Consider the following 17,897-nt stretch of genomic DNA (forward strand, 5'->3'; position numbering starts at 1 on the left):
TAGAGGGTTTCTCCAACCTAAACAATTCTGTTACAGTGTAAAAAAAAAAAAAAAGCTTTAAGCAAAACTTTAAAAGGGTCTGATGCCTTCATAAGAGCTCTAGAAGGACCAAGCACCTGCTCTTCCCTCTTCCTAACTGACTTGCTAGCACCTCTAGAGATGAAGAATTAAAATTTTAAAGATTGCTTGAATGCTCCTCCTCCTTTCCTCATAAAAGACTGCTCACAGCACACATTCCTACAAATGTACAAAGCAACATTTTTTAACTGAAACCTTATGCCAAGTTAGTTAGGGGTGTGGAAAGACCCAAGAGAAAAATGTTTAAATACCTTTATATAAAAATATTTTTACTAGTGTAAAAACTAGCATTTTAATTTTTCCAAATAATGAAAACCACTCCCAAGTTAAGGTACAAAACATTAATCTATATTTAAGACATCCTAACACAGACTGATGAACACAGATGAGGGTTCAATACCCCACAAAGCAGACACAATGAGTTCAAGCATTGAGAGGGAGTGTACTGTTAACTGAAATTATATTAAAATGATACTTCTGAATGTTTACACTTCCAAATATTTATTATGAGAGTAACTTGGCATTTAGATGGATGCCACTGCTCTGTCAGGATTTCATCTTAATTGCATAACAGTGGTGGAGCATCACCTGTTACTGACTTATCTTGAACATTCAAGCCAGACCAAGGCACCAGGTGCTCCCAGATCAAAGTCTGCAGAACAGTTTCTTCAAATGCAAGGATCTGTCTAAAATGCTGAGCAGTTTGGTGACAGCAAGACTTGTAATATTACCACTAAAACCAGGTGCAGACTGAAACACCAGAAACTGAGTGTTTTCCTATCCACATCAGCAAGCTCATGACATCAGGATCAGCCTGGAAAGCTAAACGTGTTCTGACATGGTTTTGGAGAAAGCTGGATTTGCCTGGAATTATTATCCCTCCCATGCAAAGCAGGAGCTCTTGAGTTCAGGTATGAGCACAAACACAATGAAAGTAGAACACAAGTTCAGGCAGGCTTAAGAAGCATTTACAGAAGATTGAATGCTGAACAGCCCTTCTCTTATTTCATCAATTTTTTCTGCTCTTGAGGCTGCAGAAGTCTTTACTGCCTTAAGGAGAGATTCATGACACTTGTCCAATACAGCTTTCAAAATTAGGTGTATTTCCTGGAAAGAGAAAATAAAGAAGGGAAAAAAAAAAATCCATCAGCAAAGTTAAATCTTTATCAAGCAAGATGTCAAGTGAGTGGTCTGGTGGACTCAAATGATTTCAAGGGTGTCTCACCCATGGCTTAAGAAGCAGCATTCACAACACAGAGGGAAGGCTGCTTAGAGGATCACTGCACTGTCCAAACTACAACAGGAATGTAGGAAGATTCAGGGGGGTGAAAAACCCTCCTCACCTTGGCTTTTGTTGCTTTTTCTTCAGCATCATCCTTCAGCTGCTCAATTTTGCCCTTCTTCTGTTTGATTTCCTTGCGAATGGCCACAACTTTGTCATACACAGCACCCCTCTTCTCCTGGACTTTGTTAAAATGTCTAAAGGTGACAGAAAGAAAAGTTAGTACTGAGCCTTTTGACTCATTCCAGATAAAACTGAAGCCCACCACAAGCAAACCTTGCATTTTATGAACATAAAACCAGCAGTTTCCAGAAGCAACGATATATAGAATTCACTTTCTCAGAAATTAATGTGATTTTTAAACTAGAACACCTTAGGTACAAGAAGTGAAACTCATACTTAGCAAGAGCCCAAATGCACCTCCCCACCTCAAGGGAACAGTCAGGACATATTCTTTTATTCACCTGCAAAAACTCTTTTTTTCAACCAAGGTTACCTCCCTTCCCCTCTTGCTTATCAAAGCATTTAATTTTATCACTCAAGGGAAATACCTGATACATTAAAAACAGAAATAGGCAGCAACTTTTGATGAAAAGGAGTGTAAGACTATGTTGTTTTCATTGCTAAATTAAAAGCTACTCCTCACAGAATCATTTAATTTGGAAAAGACCTCTGAGATCAAGTCCAGCCTATGAACACCCCCTTGTCACTTTGACCATGGCACTTGGTCTTTCCTTGAACACCTCCAGAGGCAGTGACTCCACACCACCCTGGGCAGCCCATTCCAAGGTCTAATCACCTTTCTGTCCAGAAATCCCTCCCAGTGTCCAACCTATTTTCCTCCCAAAGAATCTCCTTTAGCTGGTGCAATACACTAAGTGCCATTCTGCACACCACACAAACCTCAAGCCTGACTAAACCTTACTTGACTTTCCCAGCCATGTGCAAGAAGCTCCCTTTCACCACAGCCAATGTTCCATATTCCCTTTCCTCTCCATCTGTGTAGATGAAAATTGTTTAAAAATCAATTTTCTCTCTAACAGCTCAGCTCTAAGCTCACAGTGAAGCCAGGACCTTCCAGGGCTGCAGTTTGGTGTGCCTTCAGCATATGGGAGGAAGGAAGAGGGGCTGAGAGGCTTTGATCAAATGACACTTTTCCTTTTGTTTTAGAAGCATCATGTCAGGATAATGCTCCTCTGAGATGCGAGCCCCATTTCCCCATGGGTCTTGAACATCTTTGATAATGAGCAAAAGTGGCAAGGGAAATTATGAAAAATTCATGAAAGGCAAATGGGGCTTTGTTGAAGTCTGATAAGTTGGAAAATTATCCCAATGTGACATTCTCTTTAAGAAGATAAAAGAATCAAGAATAAGCATTATAAATTAAATTAGTGCTCCAATAAAAGAATTGCTGTCAAGTCACATTGCAGTTATTGATTTGAGACCCCAAATCCCTGCCTGCAGCATTACTGGTCTTCATACAGAGCTGTCCCACACTGCTCATTTTCCCCTCACTGCTAAGCTGTGTGTTTGTAGCAGACATGGACTTTGGCAGCACATAACAAAGACATAAAGCAGCATCAGGCAGAAACATCAACTCTGCCATACTCGAGCACAGTGCACTTGTGCTGCTCAATATCTTCATGCATCTTTTTAAGCTGGATCTCAGCTGTAGCAAGCTTCTCATGTTTTGCAGTCACCACTCTCTTCAGGGACATTTCATCTGTCTTGGCCTTTTTCAGCTCTACCTGAGAGCTCTCAAGTTGGTCCTCCAGATTTCTGGCCTAGAGTACAGAAGTATGAAATAGAGTGCAGAAATAAATGAAATAGAAATAAATTAAATGGGGGCAGGAAATTATCAAGACAGCATACCCTGTAGATGTGCTAAGATTGCAAGCAGCTGGCTGCTTTTTGAAGATCTGATTGCCAGCTCGTCCCTTATCCATTTATATGAATTTTATAATCTGATTATAAATTCACATAAATGGATAAGGCCCCCTCCCTTAGGATGGCTTTCAGAAGTGACTGTGACTTCTGCTATAGCTTTTTGCCAAGGCTCATTTGAACACATGCTATACAAATACCCAAAAAGACTCCATACCATTTTTCAATTGCTCCTAACAACTGCATTCTCCCAAAACCTAGTGGCAAATAGCAAGGGACTGTATTGTGACAAACATTTCATCAGAGAATGTCTGGCTTAGCAATATTAATAAATTTAAAAGCACTTAAGACATGACTCTTCCTGAAGTAACAATTTTTTATTCTTAGTTCCCACTCTCAAGGCAGAAGAAACTCGATTTCACTTTTCTTTTCCCATCATTTCCTACCAACAACCCCAAGACAGCTCCAACTATTTTAGGTCAGGTTTCTATGGCAACAAAGGCTTTGACTATTCAAAGTGGTCAATAGCTAGTGCATAGTACATTAGCTAGTGCCACCCAGCAAAGCAGCAGCAATGTTTTACTGACATTTTTAAGAAAGAATGTGGAAACTTCAAAATGTCATTCTTTACAGTGAAAAGGAAAGAGGGGAACATTGCTTGGACATCAAATTCTCCCTAACAGGATATAATTTGGATAATACAGACCTCTGATGATACACTGGCCAGTCTCTCCACATTTTCTCCCTGTATTTCCATCTTCTTTTGGTATAACTGCAATTCCACTTGGCATGATGGCAGAACCTCAACTACATCTCTATAACCTTCATATTTCTCAGTAACTTCTTGCTTTAAAGAGAGAAAAAGACTATCAATAAACAGCTTTTGAGTTCTTTTATATAGAATTAAAGCATATTGAACTTTGAACCCTCCCCTCATCGTTTAAAGACACTAGAAGTAATATTTAAGAGATAGTGAAATGAGCTCTTCATTAAAAAAAAAAAAAAAGAAAGGCATTTATTTGGAAGGACAGAAATAAAGGTGACATACAAGTGTTTTACACTGAATTAATCATTAATCAGCTTTTCCCAAGAGCTTTCAGAATAAAAAGCTGTGCAGTGAAGAAATTCTGCACTGGTAAAACAAGAGTTATGTAAAGCTTCATGCCTGAAATTACAGCAATTGAGTTTATACCTTTGGAACAAAAATAACCTTCGGAGGCAAAGTGCAAACCACTGAAGTGTGAGCAATCTCAAAAACCACAAAAATGAGTGGATATTATAATTTTAAAAAGAATAAATAAATCTAGGAGGGAACTCAGTGTTCAGCACATTAGTGAAGACAGCCATTGATTCCAGAAACAGTGAATGACAACAGAAGCACTATGAAACATATGTTCTAAATACAAAGATATTTGGGAGCTGACAAAATATTGTCTCCTCTGGAGAGCAAACAGCCAAACAGGTATAGATTCAGAAGTTCAACACCTGATTTTACAAGTGACTGCAATCTTGCTTTTCAAAAGGAAAAAACAGCCCATCAAAAATACATCACCACCTCTACCACAAACCTTCAATTTTCTGAGGCTCTGATTTCATTTCAGACCAACCACTGTCCTGCTGGTGTTTTACCATCACTCAAGAAGCAGTTCAAGATGATGACAGTCCAGTAAACCATGCTTTTTCTAACAGAATACCTCCTTGTGTGGACAGAGGAAAACCTCACCTTAGATCTCTTCAATTTCTTAATAGTCTCTTTCATCATCTCGTTGTAACTTTTCCGTTCTTCTGGACTCTCCACAATTTTGGATTTCAGCTGCTCTTGTTCTTCTTTCAAAGTAGCCAGAGACACTTTACACTCATTCTAGTTAATGACACAAACACTTTCACTGTTAGTAATTAGGTGAACAAAGAGGAATCGTGTAGCGAGGTTTGCCATGGTTTTATGGCTAGACAGGTTCTTTGGTGTGCAGTCATTCCTTATTAGGAAGTTTTAAAAATAAATTCCTCTAACCAGCATTAACATTCCAAATCAAAGCAATCAACAGCCTATTTTGCTTCCCACATTTGCTTACAGGGGTGCAGAAGAACAGCAGTTAACTGGTATTTTCCACCAAGAGCCTGCCAGCTAATCCTAGAATGGTTTGGGTTGGAAAGGACCTAGGGCTACTGAGGCAGTGACTGCAGCACTCCAGAGCCAGCTCTGTCACTCTGGGAGAAGAGCAACAATTTCAAAACCTCCTGTTCTGCCTCATTAGCCCCACTCTATGCATGCAAGGTAAACCCACAGCACCTCAGAGGTCCAGATTTCTAGTGACTTAATTCCAAGAATAATCTGATCCTAGAAAGAGAGATGATCTCTCAGTTGATCTGCAGCCAGCACCCACACAGAGATATACTCACCAGTTTTTGGGTTCTCTCAGCAATATCTGCCTTCTTTTGAGAAGTCACCTCTTGCAAAGCTGTCTGAAAAAAAAATCATCAAGCTTTCAACAAGCATCTCTACAGCTGCTACCTGCCTTATCCTTCTATCATAGATCTGTCCACAGGAGAATTCCCATTTATGGGTCCTTTGGAATGCCATAACCAGCAGAAAAAACTGCAGTCTATAAGATTTCAAAGACAGGAAAGGAGAAAATTGTCACCAAAACCACTGGAAGCCCGAGGGAGGCAGCCAGCAGTGGCTAACTAGGAATAGGGATAAGAATTTGGAATTGGCTCTCCCTATTCTCATTGACCCTGGCAGTTATTATATCCCCACAACTTTCTTTGCCAGGGGCTCTGTTCTTCAGGGAAAAATATACTTTAACATAAAGTCCCAAATAACAGTCAAACACAAGGTTAGTAATGCTAATAATAGAGACAGGACTTGACAAAACAAAAAAATCCTGACCATAGATTATTATTTTCTTTCTCCCAAAGGAACTAAAAAAGTTATCTATGAGACCTGAGAGGCAAGTTTCCACTGCTGAAAAGTTACCCCTGCAGTTAACACTATTCTTTTTGCCAGGCTTGGATGACCCTTCTTAGGCCTCATTTCTTGCCATGGCTCACCTCCAGTTCCAATTCTTTGAATTCAAATGGAAAACAAAGAACACACCTGTTTTACTGTTTGGAAGTGTGATGTGCATCTCCCAAGTCATTGCAGAAATGCATTTCAAAAAAAAGACTCAACTACACCTTTGTATTCCCCAAGTCTGATTTAAAGCACATTTCACATTCCTTACAGTGAAACAAAGAGAGCTCCAACAGCATCTTGCTAAAATGGCCATTGTTTTAAACCAGAAAAGTCCCTTTTATCCACTGAGTTAGAGGGAAGGGAATAAAATCAAGAGAAGTGAGGGACCCACAGCAGGTTTTCAGAGGAATACAGAACAAGATCCTACTTGTTTCCGACGATAGTCCTGCCTCAGCAGCTGCTCCAGCTCCCGAATGTTCTCTGTGAGCTGCTTGATCTCTGCCTCATGCTCAACTGGGACTGTGCTGAGGGAAAAAATAAAGATATTGGGCAGGTCCAGCATCATTATAGACCAGTCAGAGTACAGTAGATAAAACAATCACTGCCTCCACAGAGTTTACAGCCAGTAACTTCAGTAATCAGAGCAAGACAGTCTCAAATGAATATATCTTATTTTCCTTTGCTTGTAAGATTTTGCTGTTGAAGCATAATCTAAAGAGCTCTTTTGGCAGGAAGTGGCACAAACACAGAGGACTAAGTTTAGAGATCACATTAAGCAAAGCATGAAAGTACAACACTCCTACCAATTTTGGTGGTGACTTTCATTTATGAAATTTGCATATTATCTGTCATACAAATAGCTTATATTAGTGTAGACCTATCCCAGCTAGGGAACCCCCTGTGTAGCACACACCAAGAGCAGCTGTCAGAAAAAAAAAAAACACTTTGTATTGAAAGCTCTCTTGGAAACCAGCCATTTCTTCACCCTATTATCCACAAGCAAAAACAAAACTTAATGGTGCAAAGACACAGGCAGCAGGGCTAAATGGCCTGAAAAACAGAGATTGTGGCAAACATGTCAAATAACTAAGGAAGACAACTTTACTCATCTATTAAGTTAAAGATGAGCTTCCTCCAGCTGTTGAAGGGATAAAGACACATCACTAAAAGCTAAGTAAGAGCAAAAAGTTTCAACTTAGCTCTCCACATACAAATACAGGATTCCCTCAGTGCAACCATACACTAAAAATTTTTGTGTTTTTTTTTCCTCTGCCAACAGGGAATAAACCCCCTCAGTTCCCTCTCAGACTTGTGCTCCAGACCCTTCCCAGCTTCATTGCCCTTTTGTGGACACACTCAATGTCCCTCTTGCAGTGAGGGATCCAGAACTGGATGTAGCACTCAGGGAGTGTCACAGGGGGATGGTCACTGCCCTGCTCCTGCTGGCCACACTTGCTGATACAGGCCAGGTGCCATTGGCCTCCCTGGCCACACTGCTGGATCTTGTTCAGCTGCTGTCAGCCAGCACCCCCAGGTCCCCTCCTGCTGGGCCACATTCCAGCCCCTCTTCCCCAAAACTGTAGCATTGAACCAAGTTATTATGACCCAAGAATGGGGCTCTGCACTCAGACTTGTTGAGCCTCACACAACTGGCCCACTGATCCAGCCTGAGCAGGAAAGGCAAGCAGTGCATCTCACAGTGCTTACTCCTCACACTCACTTCAGTTTCTCCAGCTTCAGTGCTGCCTCCCGATTCACAGCCTCCAGGTGTTGGTTTTTCTCCATAGCTAATTTCTGCAAGTTAAATATTTAATTTTAGAGAAGTGTGGTTTCTCTCTGGGCTTTTATTAGAGCCTTGCTCATTGTTATTTCACCTGAAATGCACCATCTCTGAACTAAGACATTCAGAACAGAAGCCACCTACAACCCAACTTTTCTCAAAATGGTACAAGGTGTCAATCCTTCACTTACCAGGCTGAAGTATCCAATTGTAAGGGGAAAGATAGAAATATATATATATGTGTATATATAATATTTAAATATATATCTATACAATATTTTTCCCCCAATATATTGGGGGTAAAAAAACCCCAACTCTTTCAGTAATATCCTAAGTAATAATCAGTACCTTCCTGAATCACTTGGCTACATTTAACATCCCAATATGCTACATAAACCTGAAGTTAAACTGCAAACCTCATGCTCTTAGTTCTAGGTTAATATCAGTTATACCTTTACAGGTATCTGGAATAAATCAGCACCTCATCTTACATAGCTCTGTTGTAGCTCCAAGTAGACCTCACGCCGGAATTCCCTGAAGTTCACAAAGTTGAGGATGCCACTGAAGAAGCGAACTGTCCTCTTGGTCTCTGAAAGAGGAATTGCAAGAGCTCACTGAGCTGGTTTCCAAAAGCATTGCAATTGCTTCCAAAAAGTTGGGCCAGGCACAATTCAAGGAGACAGAAATTACAAAACAGTCCAAATTAGTTCTTCCCCCACTCAGCTTGCAAAGATTTCAGACTACACAAAAACCAGCACCAAGCTGGTTACCAACACTTAGTAATTCTGTGTAATTTAACAAATGAATAGTGGCACCTGGGAGAAAAGGCTGTTAACACACAGCCTCCCATTCAAACAGAAGCCAGGGAGAAAGAGTGTCAATCTTGAACTACAGCTCTGAAGAGAACTTCTCTGTAGCTATCAGCCAAACTGAAGGCAGCAATTTGAACTGCAGGGACTTTCTGTCTTTATTCCAAGCAAACTTTCTGAAAGATGATTACAAAAGCTTTGAATGTCTTAGACAAGACAGATCCAGAAGTGAAAGATTTCTTCAGAGCAGCATTTTCCAAATCTGTGTTGTGGCAGAATCACAATTGGGTATTGAAAGGAGTGGAGCACAGGCATAAGAAATCCTAAAGCATTCCAGAGCTGTCAGGGTAATTTTCATCCCCATCTATTATTACACTGTTATAAGTATGTCACAGCCCACCTCCAGACCAGCAGCTCAACAGATTCACAGCATTCAAAGCTGCCCTCACTTACTGACTGCACCAGCCCACATAAGGAACAAGAGCTGTCCACTAGAACCAGCTTGTTTAAGAAGAGCAGCCAGAAGGACATTTCTCCCCACTAGATACCTATCTGGCTATGCCCAAGGAGACAAAGCACCTGGAATAGCAAGCAGCAGCCAGGAAACACAAGGATTACAAGGCACTTGCTTACTTGGGTTTAAAACATCGGCGATTTGGAAGTCACTGATCCGGCACATGGGCAGCAAGCGCTCCCTGCAAGGAGAACAAAACACGACCTCAGCTGAGTGACTGTGACTCAGGTTCTGTGACCATGGCCCTGTTCTTGTCCTGTCCCCATTTGCTACAAATTAGATCTTGTCCTCTCATCCCAGAGCATCTGCCCAGCAAGCATCTTCTACTTACATGTGAATATACAAGTTACAGACAGGTAGAAAGCCTTCATGGATCTGTGGGTACATTATATCAACGTTGAGGGGCATCTAAAGAGGAAAAAGAGAGTCAGGGCATAAGTAGAGAATACTTAAAACAAAAATCATGCAGTATTTTCCACAGCATAAAATAATTCCAATAGATTAAGAACACTGAAGATGATCTTCCCATCCACTGGGAAAGGATATTAAAGGCTGAAAATGTCAACAAAGTAAAGAGCACACTATTTTAAGGGTCAACTTCGGCTGGAAAAGACATAAAAAATACAATAATAACTAAAGCAGCAACATTACAAACTCTGGAACTGAATCTAAACTCTGCTTCATTTTGCTCATGACTCGTGCAGCACAACATTATACAGCTACCAGCAAGAAGCTCCTTCTTTAAACACCCCAAAACTGACACACTCAGCTGCTTCATGGAGAAGTCAGGAGGAGAATGTAATGGTACACTGTCCCCTTTCTCTGACATTTTAAACCTCACAGCACAGCATGGCAGCTGCTGGCACTGCCTGGCAAGAACAGAGTTACCTTGTGCACATAATACTCTTCCCTTTCAGTTTATCCAGAAAAGCCATGAGACAAAACCATTTACTCTCAGTTTCAAGGATCAGTTCTTGCCTACCAGAGAGAGTAAGTAAATTAACTGTTAGTCAATTTAGGTATCAGCCTCTCCTCACTTTCCTCTCAGTTAATGGAGGAGTGGAGTTGATCAAATATAAAAAACAACATTTACATTCCTTCCATTCAGTCCAACCTCCTCTAGCAGGAGCCCATTATGGATTTTCAAGGCATGGTGTCCCTCCAAAAGCTTGCCCACTCCCTCCTGGACCTTACAGGCATTTCTGGCACCCTTAAAATCCCAAAGAACAGGTAGGTCCAATATTTTTTTTCCTTTCACATCCCATCACCCCTGCCACAGGCAGCCCTACCATGTAGGCGTGCTCCAGTCGGATCCCACACACTTTCTGCAGGATTCTCAGGTAAATCAGGTGTAAAACTTCAAGCTGCAGGAAGAGAGGACATGAATCAGGATTCCATACGTTTGATTACTCGGGGCTCCCAGGCCAGGCCATGAAAGCATTCAGCTTTTAACACATGAAGGCTGAATTCACTGACCAACCAAGACAACAAAGTTTCACTTTCAACATTTTTCAGTTCAAGCATTATTTGTTGATAACTCAGTTTCAAGGGGCAGCAGTCAGCTTGGGCAATTACAGCCCTGACTGTGTATGCCAGGCATTGGTTTTCATTACAGTGCTGCTTGCTGAGCAGTATCCAAACCAAGCAATGCCAAAAACTTAAAAAAGGTCACAGAAATTATAATCCTGCAGCAACGAGTGCCCTTCATTAGATTATTATCACGAAGATGAAAAAAATTCACAAGCCAAACAATTTTTCATTTATAGCACTAATCCATGATCAATTTTGCTTCTTAAAAAACTCCTAAACAAGCAGGGCCAGACCCCCCTCACCGCAGGCTCAAAACCAAGCAACAACAGCACCAGGAATCACTCAGAGGCATCAACTCTGCTTTAAAGCCACATTTCTAACGCTAAATGCTCAGAGTGACGAAAGGGGATGAAGCAGGGAGGGGTTTAAAAGCACCAAATGTTTAAAAGCTAGATGTTGGAACTAGACACCGTGGCTACTTTTACCGAGTTGCCACAAGACTGGGGAAGACAGGCCGTGTGCTGCTGGTGACACCACGGCGAAGCCCGAGGAGAGCCCCGAGACTACCCCGAGCCCACCCCAAGCCCGTTCCACCCAGCCCCGCGGTCACTCGGGCCGGGCCAGCGCGTCCGCCCCACACGGGAGCCGGCGGGGCACGGAGCCGCTCCGCGCCCCCCTCACGCACCCTGGGGTTGCCGAACACGTCGCCCTTGACCAGGTTGCGGGCCTCAGCGCCCTCCAGGATGTGCGAGCGGAGGTAGCTGATGATGTCGTCGGGGCTGTAGCGGGGGAAGGTCATGGTCTCCATGGCGGCGGTGGCGGGGACGCGGCAGAGACCCAACGGCAGGACTGGTGCGCGCCCGCGGATTGAATCCTCCGCGCCCCGCCCCCGCCCTCTCGCTGACCTATAAGAGATCGCGTCGTCATCGGGGGGCAGGGCTCAGCGCGTTCCCGCCCTGTCCTACCCTATCAGCGGCCGCGCTGTCGTGAGTGGGCGTGGTTTAGCAGATCCCGCCTGCCGCGGCCGTTGGGCCGTGAGGGGAAGGGTGGGGTGAGGTGGCCGCGTCCGTCCGGTTCTGTCACGCGGGCCTGTCACTGCCTCTGGAAGAGTCATAAAATCCCTGGAAGGAGCATTAAAGTTCACCTAGTTTTCCGCCTAACATGAGCAGGGATACCTTCCACTATCCCAGTTTGCTCCATGCCCTGTCCGACCTTGCCTTGAACAATTCCAGGTAGTCACAGCCTCACTGGGCACCCTGTGCCTCATCACCTTCCCAGGTGATGGGAATTTCTCCCTAACATCCACTCCAAACCTGCCCTCTTTCAGTTTACAGCCATTCCCCCTTGTTCTTTCATTACCTGCCCGTGTAACGAGTCGCTATTCCTCCTTTCCAAAAACCCTTGAGGTGAGGTCTCACCATAATCCTCTCCAGGCTGCACAACTCCAACTCAGCCTGTCCCCACACCAGAGTTGCTCCAGCCCTCTGAGCATCTTCATGGCCTCTCTGGACCTGCTCCAACATCTCCACATCTTGTGCCGAGATCCCCAGATCTGGACACGCTACTCCACATGGGACAAAACCTCCTGGCTCCTGGAAGGAGACAATGCCAGCCCGGCATTGCACAGGACTCTTGCCTAACCAGTACCACCCCTTGCAGTGTGACACTGTGAAAAACGCCAATCACTTGGTTTTGAAATTTTAAAAGTTTAATAGTAATAAAAGGGTTATGAAAATAGTAATATAATTAGAGTAATAATAATTTGGACAATTTGGATTAGGACAATTTGAGGCAATAGAAACAAAGAGTTACGGACAGTCCAGGTATCTCTTTCTGGGCAGCATAAGCCCAAAAAAGGACCCACGTTAACAGAGGATTAACCCTTAAAAACAATAACCTGTTGCATATTCATACAACTCATCCATGATGCATCAATTCCATTCAGACACAGGAGTCTGTCTGGTCATCGTCAACTTCTCCCTCTGAATCCTGACGGCGTCTTCATGACTAAGCAAGGCAGGAAGAAGTTCATTTCTTCTGATAATAGGGCAATAAATTCCCTTTCTCTGAAAGATTTAGGTGTCCTGTGGCTGCTATCTCAGTGTGAGTCCTTTCTTTAGGAAAAAAAAGTATCCTACATGCATAGTTTCTATTTTAACCTTATGTTATAACCTAAAACTATATTTAACACACTACTTAAAAAAATAAATACAGTATACTGTATTAATACAGCAACTTTCTAACATAAGGCATATTCATTTTAATATTTGTGAAAAGCCAGTCATAAAATACGCATTTTTCATAACGCCATTTCTGATGAAATTTGGGCTGTTCACACTCTCCTCACAAAGTTCCGATGCTCCCACACCACGCAGAGCTTCCCGCACCTCCACCCAGCTGGAAGCAGGTCAGCAAGGTCACAGCAGTGTCCCTGAAAAGAGGCAGCTTCTGCAAGCCACTGACATCACGGGGTGTCACCTGTCACCGAGTGTGAGACAGAGACGCTCCAGCCACCGTTCCACACTTGCCCATGTAAAAGCCAGGCTCAGTTTCCAGCTGGGCACTCTGCCAAGGGCTCAGGTGAGCCACAAAGTGCTTCCCGACAGCCTTGCAGCTGGACCTCCTCAGCATGGCTGGGAGGGCAGTGCAGCTGCCATAGGGCTGCCTGCAGTCCATGAAGGGCTAAGCAGCCTGGAAGGTCTCAAACCATGTCTCCTTCAGGTAGCCCATGGTCCCTGAGCCTCGTGTTTCTTCTGGGGGTGGCATCACAGGGGATCAGCTGCCCAAGCAGGTGTAGCTGTCAGTACCTGGAGGTGAACTGCACCGGACAGCAGTTGCAGGAGTTCCCTGTGGACATCCCTCTGGACACCAGGCAGCTGATTCTGGCAGCAAACAACGTCTCGTACCTGCCAGCAGTGGAACTGAGCTTCCTGGCTGATTTGGTCTATCTGGACTGCAGAAAGAACCTCCTGGGGGATGACCTGGATTTCACTTTCATTGGCGTGGCCAGGCTTGTCTATCTGGACCTCAGCTTCAACAACCTCACACAGGTCACCTTCAGCACCTTCTCCCACCTCCTCAGCCTGGTGGTACTGAAGATCTCGGACAATCCCAACCTTGTGGCCATCGAGAAGGATGCTTTTGCCAACAACACCTGGCTGAGGCACCTGGATGTGAGCCGGACGGGCTTAACCTTCCTGGACACCAGCACTGTCCGGGACCTGCCCAACCTGAGGCTTCTGGGGCTCAGTGACAACCTGTGGCACTGCAACTGTTCCTTTTTGGACTTCATCACCTGGATTATGGAGAGCAATGTGCATTTTCCAGGTGAGGGCTGTGTGGGCACAGATGTGTGTGGAACAGGGAGAGCCCTCTGTTCTCCTTCCCAAAAGTTCAGTTCATGGGGCTGTGCCACTGCATGGCATTTTCTGCTGTCCCACAAACCAGGGATGGGGCAGCTGGGTTACACACATGAAAAATCCCTCTTGCTCACATCCCCAGGGCAGCCAGGGAGGTATAGTGTGCAGCTGGGACACTGCTGCTTCCCTGAAACACCTGGATCCAGCCTCAGGTGTCCCTGGGGGCACAGCACCCCATGGCTGCAGCACCAAGAACGAGGAGCCCCACACAGCTCCAGGGAGATGTGTGCTGGGAAAATCATTGCTCTGAATTTCCTGCCTTGTCTCCACCCCAAAGTCAGCTGTTGCCCTTCATATTGAGAGATTCTATAACTGGGCCTTGGGGAGGCTGAGGTAGGGCAATCACCAGTTCCCTTTCCCATAAAAACACTGATCCCAAGGGTGATGCTTTGCTTTGCAGCTGCAGCATGTGGACTTAGCTTTTCCAGACTGGAAAGAGACAGAGCACAGCTCACATGAACAAGAAAAGCTGTGGTTTCAGTAATGCAGGGCACAATGGTGAGAGAGAGCTGCAAGAGAGAAATTGGTTGAGAAAGTCTGTCCACTGAATAAGAAAGGGCTACAAAAGAGCCCAAGGGGAAAATAGGGAAGGGCAGCTGGAAGCCAGTGTTAGGACAGAACTGAAGTAAAGACGTCTCAGTGTCTTTATTAGATGTAGTAAGCTCCTTATAGACAATAAAGGCTTTCTTTTTCCACATACAGGCAATTATGGGACAGTGGAATAAAGTCCAGCTCTCAGCAGTGAGATTGGAGATAACCCACTGAACCCTGCAACAGGAGAATAAAGCTCATTGCAGCCTGTTGGGGAGAGGAGGAGGGGGAAATGCAGCCTTAAACTGAGGGTTGTTCCAGGCCAAAGGGATACTGGGACAGAGACCTGGAATCTGCTGCAAGCAGACCCCAGCCTGGCCTTTAGCAAGGCTCCTGACCTTCAGAAATGTTTGTGCATCAGAGTTTTGAGCTCAGCCTGGGGGCTGACACAAAGCTGCCCAAGTTTGGATGGATTTGGGTGACAGAGAGATAAAAGCTCTTCGGTTTTACATCAGGGCCAGTAGCAAGATCAGCATGAACAACTTCACTTGTCCATATACAATACAGTGTAATACAATAAAAATTCCCCTCCACCACTCCTATTCCATCCCATGCATGGAGCAATGCTCGCTTTCCCTCAGGCTCTTCCATCCTGTCCATCCAGCAGTGCCCAGCCTGTGCCAACCACACTGACCGTGTCTGTGGCACAAAACCTGCAGAGGATGGCTGGGGGCACACCCTGCACCACATTGATCCTTCACTAACTTGAAAAGGAGCAGGCAGCATCTGTTTTATCGCTGCAGATATTGCAATATGACAGGGTATGGTTGTTATTTCAGTGGAACTGAATCATTGATGAGCTGCCTTTGCTTGCCTCACAGAGCAGGTAAGGCTGTGCATGACTGCAAACCCACCCTCCTTGTCAAACCCACAGCAGCCTCATTATTCCAGCATAATCTAGGCTGTATCACTTCAGAAGGTGTTTGAGATTTAAAAAAAAACCAGCAAACACAGGTGCACTTATGTGAAGATGAAAGTGCTCTATCAGCAGAGATGAGGAGGGCGGGGACAGCAGTTTGCCACAGTGGCATAATCCAGTGGGCAATATTATCCTATGGAGCCAACACTGCAAAAAACATTCTGGCAACCTGGGAATTGTGGTTTGGCAAGGGTTTAGCACAGGTTTGGCATGAGTTTGACTGTCAGATTTTACCCAAGCCATGGGGGAGAGGCGGGGAGGGCATGAAGTCTGCAGCTATTTTTCAGGCTTTTAGCAAGCACTCCCATAATTTTTCTATTTTTTCTACCAGGACTTCTATTCATTGAATTATGATACAGGCTTGAGAGTCCTGCTTCTGCTCATCTCTCTGCAGATGCTGACAACATCACCTGCTACACCCCAGCAGAACTGCGTGCCCTGAGGATGCCAGCAGCAGAGGCACAGCTCCACTTCAGCTGCCTGACCCAGCTGCACAAGCAGGATTATGTCTTTCTGGGCCTCGTTGGCTTCTGCATATTCCTTGCTGGCACCATGGCAGCCTGGCTGGCTGGTGTCTGTGCTGTTATCTACGAGGCCCATGCCTCAAAGGGAGAGGAAGAGGAGGAGGAGGAGGAGGAGGAAGACACAGCCACTTAGAATCAGCCCTTCTGAACTCCCATTGTGGGTACCAAAAGCAGGACCTTCCTGCCTGATTTCCCATGTTGACCCACCCTAGATTTTTGTTGTTTTTGTTGTTTTTTTGGTTTGTTTTTTTGGGATTTTTTTTTTTTTTTGGTAAATGAAATAAAACTGCAAGAGAAGGAAGTATCTGTGCTCCAGTTTCACTTGCTGTTCTTTACCCAGTCTTGTGCCACTGGGACTCAGGATATTGGCAAAATATTCATTTTGGGCAGGTGTGAGAGGTGTGCACAGTGCCAGGCATTTCCACTTCCACCCTACCTTGGGACCACAGAACAGTAGGGACATAAAGACTGGCTTGGAAAAGTACTGAAATACAGGAAAGGTCCTGGCACTGTGCTGTAGCCAAGGAGCTCACCAGGCCCTTCCTGGCCAAAAAAAACGCAGCAGAGCTTACACAGATCAGCCTACATAGTTGGAGCCCCAGGGAATTACTGGATTGCTAGAGCCCCAGAGAATCTAAGAACTTCCTGCTTTGGAAAGGCAAAGAGATTAAAACCAGGACTTTTAGGAGTCCAGAATCCCACTGGTTCTTCCTTTCTTTCCCATTACACTAGTGACAGCAAAAGAACCCTCTGTGCTCCTGCAGTGCAGCCAGACTGCCTGTGCCTCCACTGTTGTATTAAAATTTACAGAACTGGAAAGTCCAACTCTGCTTTTGTGTCACACAACCCTAAAACTGGAATGTTTTAGAGAGTAAAAAATATTGCTTACATGCTCTCGAAATATTCTTGGAAATGGTTTGTGTGTCCATACCAAAGTGTCAGAGTTACATCTACAGGGAGATGTAAGATCCTTGTTACCACCAGCGCTGGGAATTGCCAAGGGAAGTATCTGCTTACATGACTGCGAAAAACGCCAATCACTTGTGTTTTGAAATTTTAAAAGATTAATAGTAATAAAATGGTTATTAAAAAAAAGTAATATAATTAGAGTAATAATAATTTAGACAATTTGGATTAGGACAATTTGAGGCAATAGAAACAAAGAGTTATGGACAGGCCGGGTACCTTTTTCTGGGCAAAATAAGCCTGAAAAAGGACCCACGTTAACAGAGGATTAACCCTTAAAGCAACAGCCTGTTGCATATTCATACACCTCACCCATGATGCATCAATTCCATTCAAACACAGGATTCTGTCTGGGCAGTGTCAGCTTCTCCCTCTGAATCCTGATGGCGTCTTCAGGGCTGAGCGAGGCAGGAAGAAGTTCATTTCTTCTGATAAGAGAGCAAGAAATTCTTTTTCTCTGAAAGATTTAGGTGTCCTGAGGCTGCTATCTCGGTGCAAGTCCTTTCTTTAGAAAAGTATCTTACATAGCATAGTTTCTATTTTACCATTTTGTTATACCCTATAACTATATTTAACACACTACTTAAGAAAATGAATACAGCATAACTTTCTAACACATATAATAGTAATTTTAAAATTTGCGAA

The 17,897-nt window shown here is 44.1% G+C and overlaps 2 protein-coding genes across 2 annotated transcripts; one reads left to right on the forward strand and one right to left on the reverse strand.

Annotated features, from left to right (window-relative positions):
* Window positions 1-404: 404 nt before the first annotated feature.
* Window positions 405-11,710, reverse strand: NUF2 (NUF2 component of NDC80 kinetochore complex). Its single transcript, XM_059854724.1, has 13 exons — window positions 11,519-11,710; window positions 10,593-10,667; window positions 9,635-9,711; window positions 9,423-9,484; window positions 8,472-8,569; window positions 7,921-7,994; window positions 6,628-6,724; window positions 5,645-5,707; window positions 4,968-5,105; window positions 3,951-4,091; window positions 2,969-3,144; window positions 1,422-1,557; window positions 405-1,185 (listed from the first exon to the last, which is right to left on the reverse strand). The coding sequence occupies exons 1-13, from the start codon at window positions 11,639-11,641 to the stop codon at window positions 1,036-1,038; spliced, it is 1,410 nt and encodes a 469-aa protein (XP_059710707.1). The 5' UTR covers window positions 11,642-11,710; the 3' UTR covers window positions 405-1,035.
* Window positions 11,711-13,541: 1,831 nt separating this feature from the next.
* On the forward strand, window positions 13,542-16,419 carry LRRC52 (leucine rich repeat containing 52). The gene is made up of 2 exons (XM_059854728.1): window positions 13,542-14,160; window positions 16,157-16,419. Exons 1-2 carry the CDS (start codon window positions 13,542-13,544, stop codon window positions 16,417-16,419), a joined length of 882 nt encoding a protein of 293 aa, XP_059710711.1.
* Window positions 16,420-17,897: the final 1,478 nt, after the last annotated feature.

The sequence above is a fragment of the Haemorhous mexicanus genome, chromosome 9 (assembly GCF_027477595.1).
Source record: "Haemorhous mexicanus isolate bHaeMex1 chromosome 9, bHaeMex1.pri, whole genome shotgun sequence".
Taxonomy (NCBI): Eukaryota; Metazoa; Chordata; class Aves; order Passeriformes; family Fringillidae; genus Haemorhous; species Haemorhous mexicanus.